Raw genomic sequence first — 23,613 nt, 5'->3', positions numbered from 1 at the left:
GCAAGCTCCGCCTCCCGGGTTTAAGCCATTCTCCTGCCTCAGCCTCCCGAGTAGCTGGGGCTACAGGCGCCCGCCACCTCGCCCGGCTGGTTTTTTGTATTTTTTTTTTTTAGTAGAGACGAGGTTTCACCGTGTTAGCCAGGAGGGTCTCGATCTCCTGACCTCGTGATCCGCCCGTCTCGGCCTCCCAAAGTGCTGGGATTACAGGCTTGAGCCACCGTGCCCGGCCTGTTTTTTATTTTTAAATATAGTACCCCCTGCTACGTATCTGGTATCATTACCATGACATAAATGACCTCAGTGTGGACCTTTAAAAACTACTTTGAGAAAAGAATTATATAAAAGCATTAATAAGAGAGAATACCTTTCTTTCTATCTCAAGTAATAAAATGTTGATTTTTTTTCTAGTATGGATAGCAAGTAGTAGAATTTGGGGATTGTCACCCCTTGGTTCACGCCAATTACATGAAATCAAATGAGGTACAAAAAGCAAGTAGGTGGGCATCTAAAAGGTGCTTAACTACCTTAACATTTCAAAGCATCTGCAGTGTCTACCTTAAAATTCCAAAGTTCCAAGGAAGAAATATGGGTAAAGGAAACTTTTGTTTTACGATTTTTTTTAGCTAAACAAGAAATGTTTACCTAAGCCGTGGGCAGTTCTGACCTAGAGCATTCAGGATGGCATCTGTGATGTTGGAGCAGCCAGAGGCACAAAGGGATTGTAACTTATGGCACCCTCTGCATATAGTAATGAGACCTTCATCTGTGATTTGCTAAAAAAACAAGAGCAAAAAAATTCATAGATATTAGTATCTTAGCAAAACAGAAGAAGAAAAATGATAGCTCTGTGAAAATAATCACCAAAAAGGAAATCAAGACATGCTCAACACATTCATCAGATAGCAGACCTAAAAGAAAATGAACACACGTTGTTTCTTCCTTCCAGTTCCTGATTTAGTCTGCAAGAGGATCTATGCTCACCTTTGGTGCAAAGGGAAGAAGCTATAATATAATTCTGTTAAAAGCTAAAATGGAATTCTAATGGAACTGGGATCAGCATAGGGTACATCATAGTTTAGGTTAAATTAAATAATTTTATTTATTTATTTATTTATTTATTTGGAGACAGAGTCTCACTCTATCACCCAGGCTGGAGTGCAGTGGCGCAATCTTGGCTCACTGCAACCTCCACCTCCCAGGTTCAAGCGATTCTCATACCTCAGCCTCCCGAGGAGCTGGGACTACAAGTGCACACCACCATGTCCAGCAATTTTTTTTTGTATTTTTAGTAGAGACGGGGTTTTGCCATGTTGGCCAGGCTGGTCTCGAACTCCTGGCCTCAAGTGATCCGCCCACCTCAGCCTCCCAAAGTACTTGAATTACAGGCTTGAGCCACCGTGCCTGGCCTCAATTAAATAATATTAAAACCTAGAAAAAAGATAAGGATGTAAGTATTTTAGTAGTATAAATATATCTAAAAGTTCAAATTGACACCGATAAGTTAGTGAAAAAAATTAAACTGTGGATGACAGTTGCAATCTTGTATCAGTCACAGCATCCATTTACTTCTGTATTTTAGTTCTATAATATAAAGAACATCCTAATTTATGGAGATAAAAGAGTTGCATCTAACTCAGACACAATTTTGTACATTTTATAAGTTATTAGGCTGGGTGCAGTGGCTCACACATGTAATACAAGCACGCTGGGAGGAAACGGAAAGGGAAGGAAAAGGGAAGGGGAAGGGGAAAGAAAGGGGAAGGGGAAGGTAGAGGGAAGAGGAAGGGAAAGGGAAAGGGAAGGGGAAGGGCAAGAGAAAGAAGGGAAGGGAAAGGAAGGGAAGGGAAAGGAAGGGAAGGAAAAGGAAGGGAAGTGAAATGAAGGGAAAGGAAGAAAGGAATGAAAGAAAGGAAGAAAGAAAGGAAAGAAGAAAGGAAAGGAAAGGAAGGGACGGGAAGGGAAGGAAGAGAATAAAGCAAGCAAGAAGGAGTGAGGGAGGGAAGTTAGTTATTGGGGCCAGGCATGGTGGCTCAAGCCTGTAATCCCAGCACTTTGGGAGGCCGAGGCGGGTGGATCACGAGGTCAGGAGTTGGAGACCAGCCTGGCCAAGATGGTGAAACCCGGTCTCTACTAAAAATACAAAAATTAGCCAGGTGCAGTGGCAGATGCCTGTAATCCCAGCTACTTGGGAGGCTAAGGCAGGAGAATCACTTTAACCTGGGAGGTTAAGGTTGCAGTGAGCCAAGATTGCGCCATTGCACTCTAGCCTGGGCGACAGAGCAAGACTCCTTCTCAAAACAAAAGAAAAAAGAAAGAAAAAAAAAGAAAGTTAATTATTGGTCATGCATGGATGGTGGCTTACACCTGAGCTCAGAAGTTCCAGAACAGCCTGGGCAACATGGCTAAGCCCCACCTCTATTATAAAAAAATTATAAATATATATAACAATTAAAAATTAAAATAAAAATTATTCTAAGTTATCTTGCTTTAATTTAAAATGAAAATGAATATACATTCAAAGATGTTACATATATACTTTAAAAATTTTAGTAAATTATTTTATCTCTTCCATGATGATTTAGAGGGACTATCTTTAAACCGGTACAAATATTTCTTCTTTTATTTTTTGAGAGGGAGTCTCCCTCTGTCACCAGGCTGGAGTACAGTGGCGCAGTTTCGGCTAACTGCAACCTCCATCTCCAGGGTTCAAGCGATTCTCCTGCCTCAGCCTCCTGAGTAGCTGGGCACAGTCAAGTGCTACCACGCCCGGCTAATTTTTGTATTTTTAGTAGAGATAGGGTTTCACCATGTTAGCCAGGCTGGTCTTGAACTCCTGACCTTGTGATCCGACCACCTCAGCCTCCCAAAGTGCTGGGATTACAAGCATGAGCCACCCTGGTACAAATATTTCATAAATAATATCTGGTTGTTTTCTAACCAACTGAGTAATTTGTTGCACAATAAGCCACCTCACATCAAAGATGTTATATTTTTAAAAATAATACAAGCACACATGCCTACAGTCCCAGCTACTCAGGATGCTGAAGTGAGATGACCACTTTAGCCCAGGAGTTCAAGGCCAGTCTGGGCAATATAATGAGACCACCCCAACTCCCTTTAAAAAAAAAAAGGAAAGGAAGAAAGAAAAAAAAAAAAAAAAAGAAAAGTTACATATAAACATCTTAATATGGTGGATACTATCAGCACTTCAATTTGTCCTCCAGATTCACTAATTTTGTGTAGGCCTAAAAATAATAGCTCTCTTCTCATCTCTGTTTAATAAAGTCATGTTCATAAATTACAAGGACAACTGAAAAAACAAAATCCCACAACTTTTAATATCCACTGCTTAAATCATGTTTTCAATATCATGCAACTGACACAAATATAGATTAAAAAATTGGATGCTAAGGCAGATACTAATGAGGATCAAGTAATGAAATATTAACACACATGGAGGCAGCTAAAAAAGTGCCATACAAACATGATGTACTGTCTTTAGACTACGATAGCCGAGACGTACAGAGGGAAATAAGAATCAATAAACATGCAAATTTAGCAGGCCAAAGATATTTGTGCCACACAATATTAGAAAAGTACTATAGGGCTGTGCTGCCCTTTCCTTTGTATAGGAGAGTACTGAGGAAGAAAGATGTGTTAAGTCATACTGTCAATACTTTAAAAAATTGTAGGCCAGGCACGGTGGCTCGCATCTGTGATCTCAGCACTTTGGGAGGCTGAGGTGGGCAGATCACTTGAGGTCAGGAGTTTGAGACCAGCCTAACATGGTGAAACCCCGTTTCTACTAAAGATACAAAAAATTAGCCAGACATGGTGGCATGTGCCTGTAATCCCAGCTACTAGGGAGGCTGAGGCAGGAGAATCACTTGAACCCAGGAGGCAGAGGTTGCAGTGAGCCAAGATCATGTCATTGTACTCCAGCTTGGGCAACAAGAGCAAAACTCCGTCTCAAAAAAAAAAAGTCAAATTTACTAAACTTCTGTGTTTTTCAAATCTATCAAGAAAATCAAAGAATCAAAAATGTGCTTTAATCACCTCAACAGCTTTGGGCAGAGCACGAAATCTCATGAATGTTGAGAATCATTTTATCACCCTGTAGGAAAGAAATGACTCCTGTACTAAGATTTGGGTGAAGGAAAACAATAAAATACACATAAGATAGAATTGGTTCTTTTTTTTTTTTTTTTTTTTTGAGACACAGTCTCGCCCTGTCACCCAGGCTGGAGTACAGTGGCACGATCTCGGCTCACTGCAAGCTCTGCCTCCCGGGTTCACGCCATTCTCCTGTCTCAGCCTCCCGAGTAGCTGGGACTACAGGTGCCTGCCACCACGCCCAGCTAATTTTTTTGTATTTTAGTAGAGACGGTGTTTCACCATGTTAACTAGGATAGTCTCGATCTCCTGACCTCATGATCCGCCTATCTTGGCCACCCAAAGTGCTGGGATTACAGGCTTGAGCCACCGCACCCGGCCAGAATTGGTTCTTTAAGTTCACTGTGATTCCTGCCTGCTGGAAGGATGAAGAAACACCAAATTAAACCTGCAAATGTTATGTACATATTTATGTCTATATGTGTATGTAATGTATACGTATATAGTGCGTAAATATATGTGTACATGTATGTGTGTGCTTATACATACACACACACTCACAATTGTTTTTTGTTTTTGCTTTTGTTTTTTTTGAGACGGAGTCTCACTCTGTCGCCCAGGCTGGAGTGCAGTGGCATGATCTCAGCTCACTGAAAGCTCTGCCTCCCGGGTTCACGCCTTTCTCCTGCCTCAGCCTCCGAATTAGCTGGCACTACAGGTGCCCACCACCAGGCCTGGCTAACTTTTTGTATTTTTTAGTAGAGACGGGGTTTCACTATGTTAGCCAGGATGGTCTCAATCTCCTGACCTTGTGATCCGCCCGCCTTGGCCTCCCAGAGTGCTGGGATTATAGGCGTGAGCCACTGCGCCCAGTTTTTTTTTTTTTTTTTTTTTTGAGACAGAGTCTCGCTCTGCTGCCCAGGCTGGAATGCAGTGGCGTGATCTTGGCTCACTGCAACCTCCGCCTCCCAGGTTCAAGTGAGTCTCCTGCCTCAGACTCCTGAATAGCTGGGATTACAGGCGCACACCACCATACTTGGATGGTTTTTGTATCTTTAGTAGAGATGGGGTTTTACCAAGTTGGCCAGGTCGGTCTCGAACTGCTGACCTCAGGTGATTCACCCACCTCAGCCTCCCAAAGTGCTGGGATTACAGGCACACGCATGCACGCATGTGTGCGTACACACACACACACACACACACACACGAAGCTCTCCAGGAATAGTTTTTCTTTGGCATTGTAAGATGATTTCATGTTTACAATAATTGTGGCTGATCTCTCAAGAGTAAACATTTCAGTCTTTTTTTTTTTTTTTTTTTTTTTTGAGATGGAGTCTGACTCTGTCACCCAGGCTGGAGTACAATGGTGCAATCTCGGCTCACTGCAACCTCCACCTCCTGGGTTCAAGCGATTCTCCTGCCTCAGCCTCCCAAGTAGCTGGGATTACGGGCACACACCACTACGCCCGGGTAATTTTTGTATTTTTAGTGGAGATGGGGTTTCACCATGTTGGCCAGGCTGGTCTCAATCTCCTGACCTCAAACGATCCACCGTCTCGGCCTCCCAAAGTGTTGGGATCACAGGCATGAGCCATTGTGCCTGGCCACATTCCAGTCTTAAATATGAAATCATGGCTGGGTGCAATGGCTCACACCTGTAATCTGAGCACTTTGGGAGGCCAAAGCCAGCAGATCACTTGAGTTCAGGAGTTCTAGACCAGCCTGGCCAACATGGCAAAACTCCATCTCTACTAAAATTAGCCAGGCATGGTGGCACGCCCTGTAATCCCAGCTACTTGGGAAGGTGGGGCAGGAGAATTGCTTGAACCTCCTGGAGGTTGCAGCGAACTGCACTCCAGCCTGGGCAACAGAGCGAGACTCCGTCTCTAAATAAATAAATAAATAAATAAATAAATAAATAAATAAATAAATAAATAAAATGAAATCAGGCAAATTCTTAGTCAGCAACTATAGTAATCAGAATTGTAAGGAAGAGCACTTTGCGAGGCTGAGGCAGGCGGATTGCTTGAGCCCAGACGTTTGAGACCAGCCTGGCAACATAGGGAGACCCTATCTCTACAAAAAATTAAAAACTTAGCCAGGTGTGATGGCACACACTTGTAAACCAAGCTATTCAGAACGCTGAAGTGGGAGGATTGCTTGAGCCCTGTAGCTGGAGGTCGCTGTGAGCTATGATCCCAGCCTGAGTGACAGTGAGACTTCAACAAATAAAAAAAAAAAAAAAAAAAAAGGAACTCATGACTTTTTTCTTTGCCATGAGCAACTCTCACTCCAAGGCAAATACATTTGTAATTTTTAAGGCAAGAGAAAAACGCTAAAGGTGTACTGTTGGCCAGGCATGTGGCTCACGCCTGTATTCCCAGCACTTTGGGAGGCTAAGCCAGGTGGATTACTTGAGCTCAGGAATTCGAGACCAACCTGGCTAACATGGCGAAACCCCATTTCTACAAAAAAAATACAAAAATTAGCTGAGTGTGGTGGTGCATGTCTGTAGTTCCAACTACTAGGGAGGCTGAGGTGGGAGAATCACTTGAGCCCAGGAGGTGAAGGTGAGCAAAAATCATACCACTGCATTCCAGCCTGCGTAACAGAACAGGACTCTGTCTCAAAAATATGGCCAGGGCAGTGGCTTATACCTATAATCCCAGCACTCTGGGAGGCTGAGGCAGGCAGATCACCTGAGGTCAGGAGTTCAAGACCAGCCTGGCCAACATAGTAAAACCCCATCTCTACTAAAAATACAAAAAAAATCAGCCGGGCATGGTGACGGGCGCTTATAATCCCAGCTACTTGGGAGACTGAGGCAGGGAGAATCGCTTGAACCTGGGAGGCTGAAGTTGCAGTGAGCCAAGATGGCACCTCTGCACTCCAGCCCCAGCAACAGTGTGAGACTCGGTCTCAAAAAAAAAAAAAAAAAAAAAAAAAAAAAAAAAAAAAAATTAGCCAGGCGTGGTGATACACACTTGTAATTGTAGATACTCAGGAGGCGGAGGTAGGAGAATTGCTTGAACCCAGGCAGCAGAGGTTGCAATGAGCAGAGATAGCAGAGGTTGCAATGAGCTTAGTGCAGTGTCACCACTGCACTCTAGCCTGGGTGACAGAGTGAGACTCTGTCTCAAAAAAAAAAAAAAAAAAAACCTGGGTGTGGCGTGTAATCCCAGCTATGAAGGAGGCTGAGGCAGGAGAATCGCTTGAGCCTAGGAGGTGGAGGTTGGATGCAGTGAGTGCAGATCTCATCACTGCACTCGAGCCTGGGTGACAGAGTAAGACTCTGCCTCAAAAAAAAATAAATAAATAATAAAATTAAATAAAGATGTACTGTTAACATTCTAGGTGCCTGAATAGTTTCAGCAAATTATCTGAGTAAAATTCAGAGGTTTTGGGGTAGACACAAAAAAGCTAATAGTTTGAACAAGTCAAAACACTAAAATATAGATGCCAATTGAAAATAATTTGACAAGTATATATTGTTCGTCTTCTTATTTATTTTTTGAGACAAGGTCTCACTCTGTTGCCCGAGCTGGAGTGCTCTGGCATGATTTCAGCTCATTGCACCTCAACATCCCAAGCTCAATTGATCTTCCCACCTCAGCCTCCCAAGTATCTGGGACTACAGGCAGACATCACCAAACCCAGCTAATTTTTATACCTTTTGTAGAGACAGGGTTTTGCCATGTTGCCTAGGCTGGTCTCATACTCCTGGACTCAAGCAATCTGCCTGCTTCACCCTCCCAAAGTGCTAGGATTACAGGTATGAGCCACCGTGCCCAGCTTGACTGCAATTTTAAATACTAAATTTGTGAATCAATTACATTTTAAAAGTAGACGGTTTTTTTAAGTATGTAAGAAAGGGGTGGAGCTACAGTTAGCTCATCTAGAATTCTGCATAAGCTAGCTACCTCCTATCTTATCTATGTCAAGGCCTCTAGGAATGAGTATATTGTTAAGCATGTCATCTGTGTGTTTACTTTGTCACTAGGGTTGTGGTAGAAAAACAATACTGGTCCTGATGACTGAAGCTCTTAAAATAGTTTTAATGAAATGAATTACTAAAACAGAAGAGTTGTGAGAAGGGATGTTTACCAAGCAAGTCTGCAAGTTCAAAGTCACCAGTTCAGGGCAGTGTGCACCTATGTACTTGAGAGCTTCATCTTCTAGCTAGATTAAAAAGTAAGAAAAAAATGATTACTGACATTGTTTCAAAGGAGAAAGATTAAAGAATGTACACATTCATTCATACATTCTAACACAGCCACCCAAGTTTGTTTTTTTTTTTTTGAGACGGAGTCTCGCTCTGTCGCCCAGGCTGGAGTGCAGTGGCCGGATCTCAGCTCACTGCAAGCTCCGCCTCCCGGGTTTACGCCATTCTCCTGCCTCAGCCTCCTGAGTAGCTGGGACTACAGGTGCCCGCCACCGCGCCCGGCTAGTTTTTTGTATTTTTTTTAGTAGAGACGGGGTTTCACCGTGTTAGCCAGGATGGTCTCGATCTCCTGACCTCGTGATCTGCCCGTCTCGGCCTCCCAAAGTGCTGGGATTACAGGCTTGAGCCACCGCACCCGGCCCAGCCAACCAAGTTTTGAAGGAACAATGAACCAGAAAATAAGCTATGATCACATAACAGTATAATTCTATTATGATTCTCAGGATTTAAAATCAGCTTTGACCACATTCAAATTCACATTATCATCACATCAAGAACAAAGATGAAGTTAACACTGCCTAGTTTTTATGGGTTTTACTTCTGATAAATTAAATATACCTGACAGCATTTTGCTGAGGGCCCATGAAACTAAAATAATTTTCAAACTTCTACACACCCCTTATAAAGTTTTTCATAAACAAACTTTGAGGAAAAACAGCCAAGAAAGGAATCCAGTGTCCATCTCCCACTGGAAGATAGGTGCCATGCTTACAGTGCTGAGAACAGATGGTAAGTAACTGATTATAATGATATATTCCAATCAGTATTTTTCAGGATTCCATAAATAACCAGAAGCTCAAGTTGTTGTTTTAAGGCAGTCATACATCTGAAATTCTCTTTCGAACAATGGAACCCCTCTCATCATGATAAAAGAATCAGGGCATTTTTAATGGAATCCCAAGTTATGGTTTTAGTAACCATTAAGAAAATAAAGTAGAGCCTAGCCTTAGTTTGTCAGTCACAATTTAAATCCACTCATTTCTTTCCAGAGGCCAACTAATCAATTCGTTTTTTCACTATAAAACACTGAGATAGTAAAATTTTTAATGACAAAATATGTTGGATTTGTAATGTGACTGGCAGGAAATAAGCATCAATATTATAAAATGCAGGCTGCTATGCCCTTGGCATATTTAAGAAACACTGGTAGTTAAAAAACAAGTGGAAATTGCCTTCTTTGCCTATCTAGTTCAAAGTATCAGGCAGTGACAACATGCCAAGTTTTCTTCTCAGCACAAATTAAACTGCACGAAACTCTTCTTGACCATGGTGTATCTTTAATATAATCTTATCTTTCCACCTTGTCTCCCTCCTCCTCAAGTTTATTTTTGGTTGGATGTTAATTCTTCTCATTCTTTTATCCTAAGAAAAACACTTTAATCTTTGGTAAGCATTTGTCTTTGGTCAATAATACACACAACTAACCTTCCCCCCCAGACAAACATTTTGGGGCTGCCTATAAAGAACTCATGATTCATTCATGATTCTTCTGAATTTCACGAGCCCTACAGGGAGTATTACCTGTGTGCAGCCTTTTAAGAATAAGGCCTTGAGACCCCCACAGCCCCTCACTAGTGCTTGAATGCCATCCTTGGTTACTTGGTCACACCAGGAAATGTTCAACTGCTCCAACAGTGGGCATCCCTCACTAAGGATAAAACAAAATAAGAGAAACATATCACTAAATCCAATTCCAAAAACACCAACGTCTCAATTTACTGGCTGTTTAGTAAAGGAATGGAAACATTCCCATTTTTTTCCCACAAGAAAAAACATATTTACCTAATGTATATTTAGAAAAAAAGCTGATTTATCAATGTGGTATTCACATGGGACTATATCATTAGTAGGATCATCTAAAATCCAGCTTAACCAACAAACACAAGGCATTATAATGTTTTTCTGATTTATATTCCTTTTGTGCTTATCACATATCTCAAAGCTCTCTAGACAGAAAATGGAAATTAAGTGATTTATTCTAGCTTACAGAGTAATTAATAAAGAGCTCAGATTCAAAACCAGATTCTCCATCGAGCAATGCTATTACCAGTTGAGTATCCCTTATCTTAAATGCTTGGTACCAGAAGTGTTTCAGATGTCTAATTTTGCAGTATTTGCATTATACTTACATAGTTGAATATCCCATATCTGAAAATCTGAAGTGCCCTAATGAGCATTTCTTTTGAGGGTCACATCGATACTCAAAAAGTTTGGGATTTTGAAGCACTTGAGATTTTTATTTTTTTTTTGAGACAGGGTCTCTAGCTCTGTCACCCAGGCTGGAGTGCAGTGGCGCCATCAGGGCTCACTATATCTGTGACCTCCACGGCTCAAGTGATCCTCCCACCTCAGTCCCTCAAGTAGCACCCAGCTGCATTTTGGATTTTTGAAATAGGGATATTCAACTCACAGTACCAAAGTAGTAATGAAGGCTTTTAAACTTTTATTTTAAAAAATTACAAAGGCCCTGTGTATCTCCTTGAGATGTTTCTAGAGTACTGCTTTTGTAGGCTGAATTTAGGATATCTTATGTCCAATCTCTGCCTTCAAAATACTAGTTTCATCGTTGATTCCATCTACTCTTAACAGTTTAGCTTCATATTTGGATTATGGATGAATTCCAAGTTTTCTATAATATTCTTCGGAAAACACTCCATAAATTGTTTGAAATATTCCTGCCTGCCGAAAAGACCCAGAAGATAAAGCCATGATATCCCGGTTCAAGTTCATTCTCCAATATTAATAGTTTAACTTCAGGAAGGTGACTTTAGGAAGCCTGTCTGAACCTTTCTTAGTCTAAGATTAGCCCCATACCTCTATGTTTTCCCAGAACTGATGTACTCATTCCTATCATAGCATTTATTCCACAGTAACAGTTGACTGTGAACAACTTAAGGGCAGCAATATCTTACTCAGTTACATCTCATGGTTGCATTACAGTACCTGGCAGTCAACAACTTTCTAGATTTTCTTAGCTGTAAAATGCCCATCCACTCTACTTCACAAAGCTTTTAAATAAATAAGATCATTTATGTGAAAATATTTTGTAAATGATAAAAGTTGTTATATTATCAAGCTTATTAGCCTACATAGCAAACCGTCTTAGGTACGTGTTCAATATTCACAAAGAAGGTCTAAAAGGAGCCACATTTTAGATTATTTATACTCTACTTAACTAAATTTGTATTTCTTTTTTCTTGAGATGAGGTCTCGTTCTGTTGCCCAGCCTAGAGTGCAGTGGCACAATTACAGCTCACTGCAGCCTCAACCTGCCAGGCTCAAGTGATCCTCCCATCTCAGACCCTGAGCAGCTGGGACTACAGGGCTATGCCACCACGCCTGGCGAATTTTCTTATTTTTTTAGTAGAGACAGGGTTTCCCTATGTTGCGCAGGCTGGTCTAGAACTCCTGAGCTCAAGTGATCCTCCTACCCTGGGCTCCCAAAGAGCTGGGATTACAGGTGTGACCCACCACGCCCAGGGCCTCAGGGACCCTTTTTAAAGCACTTTATATACATTAGGTTGAGCCACACGTAGCTGTCATTCTTATAATATGAAAACTGTCAAATACTAGCAAAACTTTATATGGTGTCGCCTAATACCTTGCTAAACCTTAAAATGTTATGAGGTGATAAGAAAAAGCTCAGAAAGGTTATGTTTGCTTAAAGTACCTGGTTAATAATCTGGCTCCAGATACCTGTTTTAAGCACTAAGCTATAATAACACGTGCCCTTTTTTTGTTTTTTTGAGACGGAGTCTCACTCTGTCACCAGACTGGAGTGCAATGGCGCAATTTAAGCTTACTGCAACCTCTGCCTCCTGAGTAGCTGGGACTACAGGCGCATGCCACCACACCCAGCTAATGTTTCTATTTTTAGTAGAGACGGGGTTTCACCATGTTGGCCAGGATGGTCTCAATCTCTTGACCTCGTGATCTGCCCGCCTCGGCCTCCCAAAGTGCTGGGATTATAGACATGAGCCTCCGTGTCCGGCCTTATTTTCTTTTTGAAAATAAGACTTCATAAAAATCTAATTGTTTATGTATAAACTGTACTACCCTAGTTCAGAAATCCTAGTTACCTCTAGTCATTTCACTTTAGTATGTCCCATAACTGTAATCTGGGCAAGTGGTAAAACAAAATATCTATTCTGAACTACAGAATATATCCATAAAACAGAGTTGCCTTCAATTCCAACTTTATATTAGTTTTTTTTTAAAGTATGTATTTTTTCTGATTAATGGACATGCTTATTGTAAGAAATTTACCTCAGAGCTTTTAGAGACATGTTTGTTATTGATGTACAGGAAGCCAAGTCAAGGTGCCTGAGTTTGGAACAGAACTTGCTAAGGCTAGTACATGTACTGAAAAATGGAAAAAGGAGAAAATAATGAATAAACAAGACAAGTACACATCCTTGGTATATCAGACACTGTTCTCATTAAACATATGTGTATATATAAGAACTGTAAAAGTTTCATACCCCTAAAAAAGCAGTTATATATCTTAGGACCCTTCACATTGAGGAAGAGACAGATACCATTCACAAAGAAAAAAGGCTGTGCTGCATATGAGAATTTGCATGAGGGGAAGATGATGTTTGATTCACATTTTAAGATGTTACCAGCAATTGACAACATGATACTTATGTGATTTCTAAGAGATCTATATGCATTTTGCAAATCTAGAAACACCAGAAGCTAATGGCTATCTACTAGCACATAGTCAAACACGAAGAAGAAAAACTCTGCATGTTTTTTCACTTAAATCCCTACTCAAGATAACCTTTTGCATAACAGTAATGTAGGAAATGGATTTTTGCAAAGTATACAAAAGATGGATGATGGACTGATATTGGGCTGAAAAAAGTAAGTTTATGTATTAAAGACTTTTCTCTGGCAGTCAAGTTCTCATTTTAATTTTTTTTTTTTTTTTTTTTGAGATGGAGTCTCGCTCTGTCACCCAGGCTGGAGTGCAGTGGCCGGATCTCAGCTCACTGCAAGCTCTGCCTCCTGGGTTTATGCCATTCTCCTGCCTCAGCCTCCCGAGCAGCTGGGACCCGCCACCTTGCCTGGCTAGTTTTTCGTATTTTTTAGTAGAGACGGGGTTTCACCGTGTTAGCTTCCCAAAGTGCTGGGATTACAGGCTTGATGGGTGTTAGCTTCACCCGTCTCAGCTTCCCAAAGTGCTGGGATTACAGGCTTGAGCCACCGCGCCCGGCCCTCATTTTAATTTTTAACAGATCATGAAAAACTTCAAATACAAATAAGAGTAAATAACACAGATCACCCACATGTACCATCAGTAAACTTCAACATTTATAAATACTATTTTTCTTTTTGAGACAATCTTGCTCTGTTGCCCAGGCTGGAGAGCAGTGGTGCAATCTAGGCCCACTGCAACCTCCACCTCCAGGTTCAAGCGATTCTCATGCCTCAGCCTTCCAAGTAGCTGGGACCACAGACCCACACCACCACACCCAGCTAATTTTTCATATTTTTAGTAGAGATGGGGTTTTGCCATATTAGCCAGGCTGGTCTCCAACTCTGGGCCTCAAGTGATCCACCCGCCTCAGCCTCCCAAACTGCTGGGATTACAAGTGTGAGCCACTGCGCCTGGCCCAACATTTATCAGTATTCTACTATTAAATATTTTTATTTCTTGGGAGGCTGAGGTGGGTGGATCGCCTGAAGTCAGGAGTTCTAGACCAGCCTGACCAACATTGTGAAACCCCGTCTCTACTAAAAATACAAAATTAGCTGAGCATGGTGGCACATGCCTGTAATCCCAGCTACTGGGAAGGCTGAGGCAGGAGAATGGCTTGAGCCCAGGAGGCGGAGGTTACAGAGAGCCAAGATTGCACCATTGCACTCCAGCCTAGGCAACAAGAGCAAAACTCTGTCTCAAAAAAAAAAAAAAAAAAAAAAAAAAATTATGCCATCTCTTCTTCCCCCCTTTTTTATTCCAGGATTTTAAAGCCAATTCCAAACATACTATTTTACCTGTAAATATTTCAGTATCTATCTATATATATATATATTTTTTTGAGACAGAGTCTTGTTCTTATCGCTCAGGCTGGAGTGCAATGGCACGATCTTGGCTCACTGCAACCTCCGCCTCCTGGGTTCAAGCAACTCTCCTGCCTCAGCATCCCAAGTAGCTGGGATTACAGGTGCCCGCCACCATGCCCAGCTAATTTTTGTATTTTTAGTAGAGACGGGTTTTCGCCATGTTGGCCAGGCTGGTCTTGAACTTCTGACCTTGTGATCCATCCGCCTCGGCCTCCCAAAGTGCTGGAATTACAGGCATAAGCCACCGTGCCTGGCCTTGGTATCTATTTCTAATAGGTAAATACTTTAATTTCTTAATATCATCTGATGCTGAAATGTGTTAACTTTTCTCCAATTATACCATAAATGTTTTTGACAAGTTGATTCGTTCAAATTAGGATCTAAACAAGAGTCACACATTCTCTTTGGCTGATATGTCTTCTAGGTCTTTGCGTGGGCCAATGTTTTCACTTCTTTTTTTCTTTTTTTGTTACAGACAAGGTCTCACCCTGTCACCCTGGTAGGAATGCAGTGGCACTACCATAACTCAATGTAACCTCCAACTCCTGGGCTCAAGCTATCTCCTACCTCAGCCTCCTGAATAGCAAGGACTACAGATACGTGCCATCACACCTAATTAAAAATTTTTTTTGTAGAGACAGGGTCTAACTATGATGCCCAGGCTGGTCTCAAACTTTTGGCCTCAAGTGATCCTCTTGCCTTGGCCTTCCAGAGTGCTGGGATTACAAGCATGAGCCACCACACCCGGCTTGTTTTCATTTCTTTTGAATAGAGTCTTAGGAATGTAATTGCTAGATCCTATGGCAAAGTTATGTTTGACTTTGAAGAAAACTGCCAAACTGTTTCCCAAATTGGCCATACCATTTTACATTCCCACCAGAAATTCATGAGGGTCCCAGTTTTTCCAAATCCTTGCCAACACTTGGCATTGTCTCTCTTTTTGAATACAGTTATCTTAGTGTGTATGGAGTGGAATTGCATTGTGGTTTTACTTTATAATTCTGTAATGAAAACTTTTTCTTTGCTTTTTTTTTTTTTTTTTTTTTGAGAAGGACTCACTCTGTTGCCTGAGCTGGAGTTCAGTGGCGTGATCTCAGCTCACTGCAACCTCTGCCTCCCACGTTCAAGTGATTCTTCTGCCTCAGTCTTCTGAGTAGCTGGGACTACAGGCACGTACCACCACACCCAGCTAATTTTTTTTGTAGTTTTAGTAGAGACAGGGTTTCACTATGTTGGTCAGGCAGGTCTCAAACTCCTGACCTCAAATGATCCGCCCGCCTTGGCCTCCCAAAGTGCTAGGACTGCACGAATGGTGAGCCACTGCACCCGGTGTAAATAACTTTTCTTATTCTTATTTGCCATTCATATGTCTTCGGTGAAATGTCTATCTAAGACTTCAGCCCATTTTTTTTGTTTAATTGTCTTCTCATTATTAATTCTAAGAGCTCTCTACATATTCTTAGAGAAGCACTGTTATTAGATATATGACCTGCAAATACTTTCTCCCAGTCTGTGTCCTATCTTTTCATTTTCTTTCTTTTTTTCTTTTTTTTTTTGAGACGAGTCTCGCTCTGTCGCCCAGGCTGGAGTGCAGTGGCCGGATCTCAGCTCACTGCAAGCTCCGCCTCCCGGGTTTACGCCATTCTCCTGCCTCAGCCTCCCGAGTAGCTGTGACTACAGGCGCCACCACCTCGCCTGGCTAGTTTTTGTATTTTTTAGTAGAGACGAGGTTTCACCGTGTTTGCCAGGATGGTCTCGAACTCCTGACCTCGTGATCTGCCCGTCTCGGCCTCCCAAAGTGCTGGGATTACAGGCTTGAGCCACCGCGCCCGGCCTCATTTTCTTTCTTTTCTATCTTTTAAATTAGAGTTGGAGTCTCACCAGAAACACCAGTCAGGCTAGATTTGATCTTCTGGGCTTAAGTGATCCTCCTGCCTCAGCCTCCCAAATAGTTGAGACTACAGGTGTAGGTCATGGTGCCTGGCCTTTTCCAATTTATTATTTTTATTTTATTTTATTTTTTTCCTCAATCAGGCAACGTGACCTTTCATATTTTTATTTTTTTAAGTTAATAGTATCTTCAGAAGCATATTTATTTATTTATTTATTATTATTTTTTAGACGGAGTCTTGCTCTGTCGCCCAGGCTGGAGTGCAGTGGTATGATCTCGGCTCACTGCAACCTCCGCCTCCCAGATTCAAGTGATTCTCCTGCCTCAGCCTCTGGAGTAGCTGGGAGGCATGTGCCACAACGCCTGGCTAATTTTTTGTATTTTTAGTAGACACAGGGTTTCACTGTGTTAGGATGGTCTCAAACTTCTGACCTGGTGATCTGCCTGCCTCAGCCTCCCAAAGTGCTGGGATTAAAGGCGTGAGCCACCGTGCCTGGCAGAAGCATAAAAGTTTTTAATTTTAATGAGGTACAATTTATCATTTATTTCTTTTATAGCTTGTCTATGTGTGGGCTCCTTTCTAGGCACTTTATTTTAGTCCACTGACTGATACGTTTACGCTTATACCACCAGCACATTGTCCTGATGACCGTTCCTGTAATAATAACCCTTCAAATCAGGTAGTATAAGTCCCCAGACTTCACAGTCTATCAAAATTGATTTTGTTATTCTAGAACCTCTGAATTTGCACATGAATTTAGAACCAGCCTTTCAATTTCAACAAAAAAACCTATTGGGATTTTTTATTGGAACTGCACTGTATCTGTAGAACAATTTAAGGAAAACAAGTATCTTAACAGGCTCAGGCCTGTAATCCCAACACTTTGGGAGGCTGAGGCAGGCAGACTGCTTGAGCCCAGGAGTTTGAGACCACCTTGGGTAACATGGTGAAATTTTCTCTCTACCCAAAATAGAAAAATTAGCTAGGCGTGGTGGCACATACCTGTAGTCCCAGCTACTTGGGAGGCTGAGGTGGGAGCCCAGGAGATGGAGAGTGCAGTGAGCTGTGGTTGTGCCACCACTGCATTCCAGCCTGGACAACAGAGCAAGACCCTATCTCAAGAAACAAACAAAAAAAACCCAAACCAAAACAATATTGAGTTTCTAAATCTATATGTATGAGGTCAGGAGTGGTGACTCACGCCTGTAATCCCAGCACTTTGGGAGGCCGAGGCAGGCGGGTCAGTTGAGCACAGGAGTTCAAGACCAGCCTGGCCAACACGGTGAAATCCTGCCTCTACTAAAAATACAAACAAAAATTAGCCAGGTGTGGTGGCAAGCACCTGTAATCCCAACTACTTGGGAAGCTGAGGTACGAGAATTACTTGAATCCAGGAGGCAGAGTTTGCAGTTAGCTGAGAATGTGCCACTGCACTCCAGCACGGGCAACAGAGCGAGACTCAGTCTCGAAAAAAAAAAAAAAGTATGTTTATTTCTCCATTTATTTATTTAAGTCTTCTTTTTAAAATTTTCTTTTCTCTAACTTTTGTTAGTGATCATTTTATAATTTTCAGCGTATATGACTTACACATTATTTTTATTAAGTTCATCCTTACATATTTTATATTTTTGGGTATTACTATAAATGATATACCTTAAACTTCATTTTCCAATTGCTGATTGCTAGAATACAGAAATAGAATTGAGTTTTGCAAAGTAGTCATGTATCTCATTACTTTGCTAGAACTCAATGAATCTAGTAGCTTTGTAATAGATTCCATGGACTTTCCTATGAATCCAATTATACCAATTATACCATTACATGAATGCCTTTTATAATCCTTCCTCAATTGCATTAGGCACAACATCCAGTACAATGTTGAACAGCTGTGGTAAGACCTGATATCCTTGCCTTGTTCCTGATGTTAGGGAATCTTTCATCTCAGGAAGTCTTTCATCATCAAATATGATGTTGTAAGAGATTTTTTCACGTATATACTTGATCAGGTTGAAGAAGTTACACTATCTTATTTGTCCATAAACTTTTTTTTGAGATAGGGCTTCAGTCTGTCACCTAGGTTGAAGTGCAGTGGCATGATCACAGTTCACCATACCCTTGACCTCCTCGACCTAAGCGATCCTCCCACCTGAGCCTCCTGAGTAGATGGGAACACGGGTGTGCGCCATCATGCTCAACTAACCTTTTGTTTTTTGCAGAGATGGGGTCCCACTATGTTGCCCAAGCTGGTCTCAAACTCCTGGGTGCAAGCAACCCTCCTGCTTTAGCTTCCCTAAGTGTTGGGATTACAGGTATGAGCCAAAGAACTCAGCCTTTGTGTTCTTTCTTGACTAATCTAGACAAAGGTTAATCAAGCTTATTCATTTTACTTTGAAGAATCAACTTTTACTTCATAAATCTTCTCCATTCTGTGCCTTTTTTTTTTTTTTTTTTTGAGACACAGTCTTGCTCTGTCACCCAGGCAGGAGTGCAGTGGCCGATTTCGGCTCATTGCAAGCTCTGCCTCCTGGGTTCACGCCATTCTCCTGCCTCAGCCTCCGGAGTAGCTGGGACTACAGGCACCCGCCACCTCGCCCGGCTAATTTTTTCTTTTAGTAGAGACGGGGCTTCACCATGTTAGCCAGGATGCTCTCCATCTCCTGACCTAGTGATCCACCCACCTCAGCCTCCCAAAATGCTGGGATTACAGGCGCGAGCCACCACGCTGGGCCACCTATTTTTTTATTTCATGGATTTCCAGTATTATTTCCTTCCTTCCTTTGGATTTAATTTACTTTTCTCTATTTTTTTCTTCCTTTTTGGTAGGCAGGGAGGGAGGAGAGAGGAGAGACTCTTTTCTAGCTCTCTAAGCAGATTAGATCCTTGATTTTAAAACTTTTCTTTTTTGAGACGGAGTCTCATTCTGTCACCCAGGTTAGAGTACAGTGGCACAATCTCAGCTCACTGCAACCTCTGCCTCCTGGGTTCAAGCAAGTCTTCTGCCTCAGTCTCCCAAGTATCTGGGACCGCAGACAGGCACCACCACACCAGGCTAATTTTTCGTATTTTTAGTAGAGATGGGTTTTTGCTGTGTTGGCCAGGCTGTTCTTAAACTCCTGACCTCAAGTGTTCCGCCTGCGTCGGCCTCCCAAAATACTGGGATTACAGGCATGAGGCGCTGTGGCTGGCCAAACTTCTCCTTTCTAAAATTAGCACTTGATGCTATACATTTTGCTCTAAGCGATACCTTAGGTGTATTCCACAAATTTAAAAAGTTACATATTCTCATTATCACTCAATGGAGATATTTTCTAAATTTCTTTGTAAGTAGTTCTTTGAACTATGGGTTATTCAGAAGCATGTCATTTAATTTTCTAATCTTCCAGGTATCTGTTATTAATTTCTACTTTAATTTTGTTGAGGCCACAGAACATACCCAATATGATTTTAATCCTTCCAAATGTATTACATTTTGTTTTATGGCCCATTATTTGGTTTGCCCTATTGAATATTCCAAATGTACTTGAAGAGAATGTTTATTCTGATGCTTTTTGGTGTAGCAATCTATAAATGACAATTATATCAAGCTCATCATTGATAGTGTTGCTGAAGTCCTCAATAGCTTTACTGCTTTTTGGCATACTTGTTTTATAAGCCAGGGGTACTATTTAATACCTTTTTTCATCTAATCTTTTTCCTTAAATTTACTCCATCTGATATTAATGTCCACTCCAACCTTCCCAATTAGTATTTATAATAGTATATATTTTCCCATTCTTTTACTTTTAATTTTATTTTTTTAATTTTTGCACATATTTGTACTTGTTATTTAGAATTTTTTATTTATTTACTTTTTGAAATGTGGTCTTGATAGGTGGCCCAGGCTTGAGTGCAGTAGCTATTAACAGGCATGATCACAGTGCACTGCAGTCTCTAACTCCTGGTCTCAAGTGATCCCCCTGCTTCAGCCTACCAAATAGCTGGGATTACAGGCGCATACCACCATGCCTGGCTTGTAACTGTTATTTTTAAACTCCTTATTGCTTAGTTCTATTTCAGTCATTTCTGGGTTTCTTTCTTTCCTTCCTTTCTTTTTTTTTCAAGAGTTTCGCTTGTTGCCCAGGCTGGAGTGCAATGGCACCATCTCGGCTCACTGCAACCTCTGCCTCTTCTGGGTCTATTTCTATTAACTGGCTTTTCTTCTGGTTTTGGGTCACATTTTCCCATTGCTTTGTTATAATTTTTGATTGAGTGACAAATATTCTGTATGCCACACTGCTGGGTGTCTGGATTTTGATGTCTTCCTTTAAAAAGTGTTGAGCCATGTTTTGGCAGGCAGTTAAGTTTGTTTTGGATCAATTTCTTTTTTTTTTTTTTTTGAGATGGAGTCTTGCTCTGTCGCTCAGGCTGGAGTGCAGTGGCATGATCTCAGCTCCTGGGTTTGAGCGATTCTTCTGCCTCAGCCTCCCAAGCAGCTGGGATTACAGGCACATGCTACCACGCCTGGCTAATTTTTGTACTTTTAGTAGAGATAGGGTTTCACCATGTTGGCCAGGCTGGTCTTGAACTTCTGACCTCAGGTGATCTGCCCACCTTGGCCTCCCAAAGTGCTAAATTACAGGCATGAGCCACCGTGCCCAGCCTGATTCTTAAAATAAAATAAAATAAATAAATAAATAAAAATATTTAATAGAGCAGGTCTAGTTTAGCCCTACTACCAAAGTGTAATCTTTCTGGAGTCTTTATTGAATGTCCCAGGTGTTCAATGAATTTTCTCCATTTTGGGTGGGTGGAACTTCATCCAGCCTTATTAAGTGCTGGAAATTCTTTGGCTTATAGTTTCCCAGTAATTGTTTTTTTCCTCACTAGATCTTCTTTGCCAACCTGTGTGGGGTCTCATCCTGTGCATGAAGAGTTTACTATTCAGCCAAATCTACATATGGCATTGTCTGAAAAATGCCTCAGTCACAAAGTGAGGATAATCGTATGGCTCACTTCATTTGTTTCTCAGTCTTGTGCTACATGTACAACATCCTAAACTGGTCTTCTAGGTTTTGTTTAGTTTTCTAGTTGTTTACAGCAGGAGGGCAGTTATTATCACTGTGAGAAGCAGAAGTCTACTTGGATTTTTTTTTTTTAAGACATAGGGTCTCACCATGTTGGCCAGGCTAGGCTCAAACTCCTGGTCTCAAGTAGTCCTCCTGCCTCAGCCTCCCAATATGCTGGGATTACAGGTGTGAGCCACCACACCTGGCTGCTTCTTTATTATTTTTTGAGATAGGGTCTTGCTTTGTTGCCCAGGTTGGAGTGCAGTGACACATATCTCAGCTCACTACAACCTCTGGCTCCTAAGCTCCCAAGCCCAAGCAATCCTCCCACCTCAGGCTACCAAGTAGCTCGGATTACAGGCATGTACCACCATGCCTGGCTAATTTTTTGTATTTTTTGTAGAGGTGGGATTTCGCCATGTTGCTGAGGTTGGGCTAAAGCAATCCACCCACCTCGGCCTCTCAAAGTTCTGGGATTACAGGAGTGAGCCACAGTCCCCTGCTGCTTCTTTGATTTAAAAAATTTGTGTATTTCAAGGCTAATACTATGTTTAAAATAGTGTATTTTTAAATTCACTAAAACGTGGAAATGTGAATACTGACAACTGGTTATCTGATGATTTTAAGATACTGTTTTTAGAGCAGTGATAAAGTTAATGCACTTACGGCCAGGCGTGGTGGCTCACACCTGTAATCCCAACACTCTGGGAGGCCGAGGCGGGCAGATCCCCTGAGGCCAGAAGTTCCTGACCAGCCTGGCCAATATGGTGAAAACCTGTCTCTACTAAACATACAAAAATTGGTTGGGCATGGTGGCACCCCCCTGTAATCCCAGGTACTCAGGAAGCTGGGCTGGGATTGCGCCACCACACTCCAGCCTGGGCAACAGAGCAAGACACCATCTCAAAACAAACAAACAAAAAAAGTTAATGCACTTACATGAGAGACTTTTATTGTTAAAGAGTACATACTGAAGTATAGATTAAATAATATGATGTCTAGGACTTTTCTTCAAAATAAGATAAAATGAGAGGGGATAAGTGGGTGAAGTTATTAATGAAACAAGACTGGCTGTAAACTGGTAACAGTTAAAGCTGGGTGATGGGCTCAATACACTTTTTTGTCTACTTCTGTGTATGTTTCAAATTTTCACATTTAAAAAAAGTCAGCAGAAGTAATTTCTCTCTGTGTGACTATAACTCCAACTTGGGTTCAAGGGGTTTTTTCTTTGAGCCAGAGTCTTGCTCTTTCACCCAGGATGGAATACAGTAGTGTGATCTCAGCTCACTGTAACCTCTACCTCCTGGGTTCAAGTAATTATTGCGCTTCAGCCTCCCGAGTAGATGGGATGTGCCACCATGCCTGGTTAATTTTTGCATTTTTAGTAGAGATGGGGTTTCACCGTGTTGGCCAGGCTGGCTTGAACCCCTGACCTCAAGTTATCCACCCACCTCAGCCTCCCAAGGTGCGGGGATTTTAGGCCTAAGTCACTTGCACTAGGCCGGTTCATGTGTTTTTAATTTGTAGGGATTGCTTTCATTTCTTTTTGACTTAATTTTTGTTTGAATGATGTAAAATATTTACATGGCTATTAAACGATAAAACATAATTCAGAGTTCTCCCTTTTATCCCGGTTCCTTGTGTTTTCTCACTTCCCCATATAAATAACTGTTTTTACTTACTTTATTTTTGATTGGCATTTCCATTCTTTTTGAAAATAAATAAATATGGATATATATATATATATATATGTATTAAGTCTTCTGGCCCTACAAAAGGTGTATTATACAAACTCCTCTGCAGTTCCCTTTTCTTCATTTAACAACATGTCCTCAAGATCACTCCAGAGTATTATATAGAGATTTTCCTCATTACTTTTATTCAACCAGTACTACTGATAGACATTGGATAGTTTCCTATCTTTTGCTATTACAAGTAATGTAATATACATGTGCCTTGCACATATATATTATGTTTTCGCCAATGCATCTTGAGGATAAGATAGATTCTGACAAAAAAGCATTAATTACATATCACTTTTCTAGATACCAAGTGGTCAAATTCTTAATCTATATAACATAAGTACTCAAAGGAAACAAAAATTAAAAGATAATTTATCTAAAGCAAATGTAGTTCTGTTGGTATAAAGTAATGGTGGGGGAAGAGGTTAGTATATTTCATCTCTCACAGTAAAGGTTTCCAAATCAATCTATAGGAATACTTATTAGTAGAGGCCGGGCGCAGTGGCTCACGCCTGTAATCTCAACACTTT

At 41.3% G+C, this 23,613-nt stretch overlaps 1 protein-coding gene across 4 annotated transcripts in view; it reads right to left on the bottom strand.

Moving 5' to 3' along the window:
- FBXL20 (F-box and leucine rich repeat protein 20) overlaps nucleotides 1-23,613 on the bottom strand; it is a 149,416-nt gene that overhangs the window by 14,987 nt on the left and 110,816 nt on the right. For 2 of the 4 annotated variants that reach the window (XM_010379315.2, XM_010379316.2), the window contains exons 7-10: nucleotides 12,602-12,697; nucleotides 9,857-9,983; nucleotides 8,218-8,292; nucleotides 643-773 (exon numbers count right to left, since the gene is read on the bottom strand). In XM_010379315.2, coding sequence (XP_010377617.1) covers nucleotides 643-773; nucleotides 8,218-8,292; nucleotides 9,857-9,983; nucleotides 12,602-12,697 — 429 coding nt within the window. The remainder of the gene's footprint in view (nucleotides 1-642; nucleotides 774-8,217; nucleotides 8,293-9,856; nucleotides 9,984-12,601; nucleotides 12,698-23,613) is intronic. The other 2 variants (XM_010379317.2, XM_010379318.2) reach the window with 1 other exon arrangement.

The sequence above is a fragment of the Rhinopithecus roxellana genome, chromosome 19 (assembly GCF_007565055.1).
Source record: "Rhinopithecus roxellana isolate Shanxi Qingling chromosome 19, ASM756505v1, whole genome shotgun sequence".
In the NCBI taxonomy this organism is placed as follows: Eukaryota; Metazoa; Chordata; class Mammalia; order Primates; family Cercopithecidae; genus Rhinopithecus; species Rhinopithecus roxellana.
The sequence above is the reverse complement of the archived record's forward strand: the minus strand, read 5'-3'. Positions and strand labels throughout refer to the sequence as shown.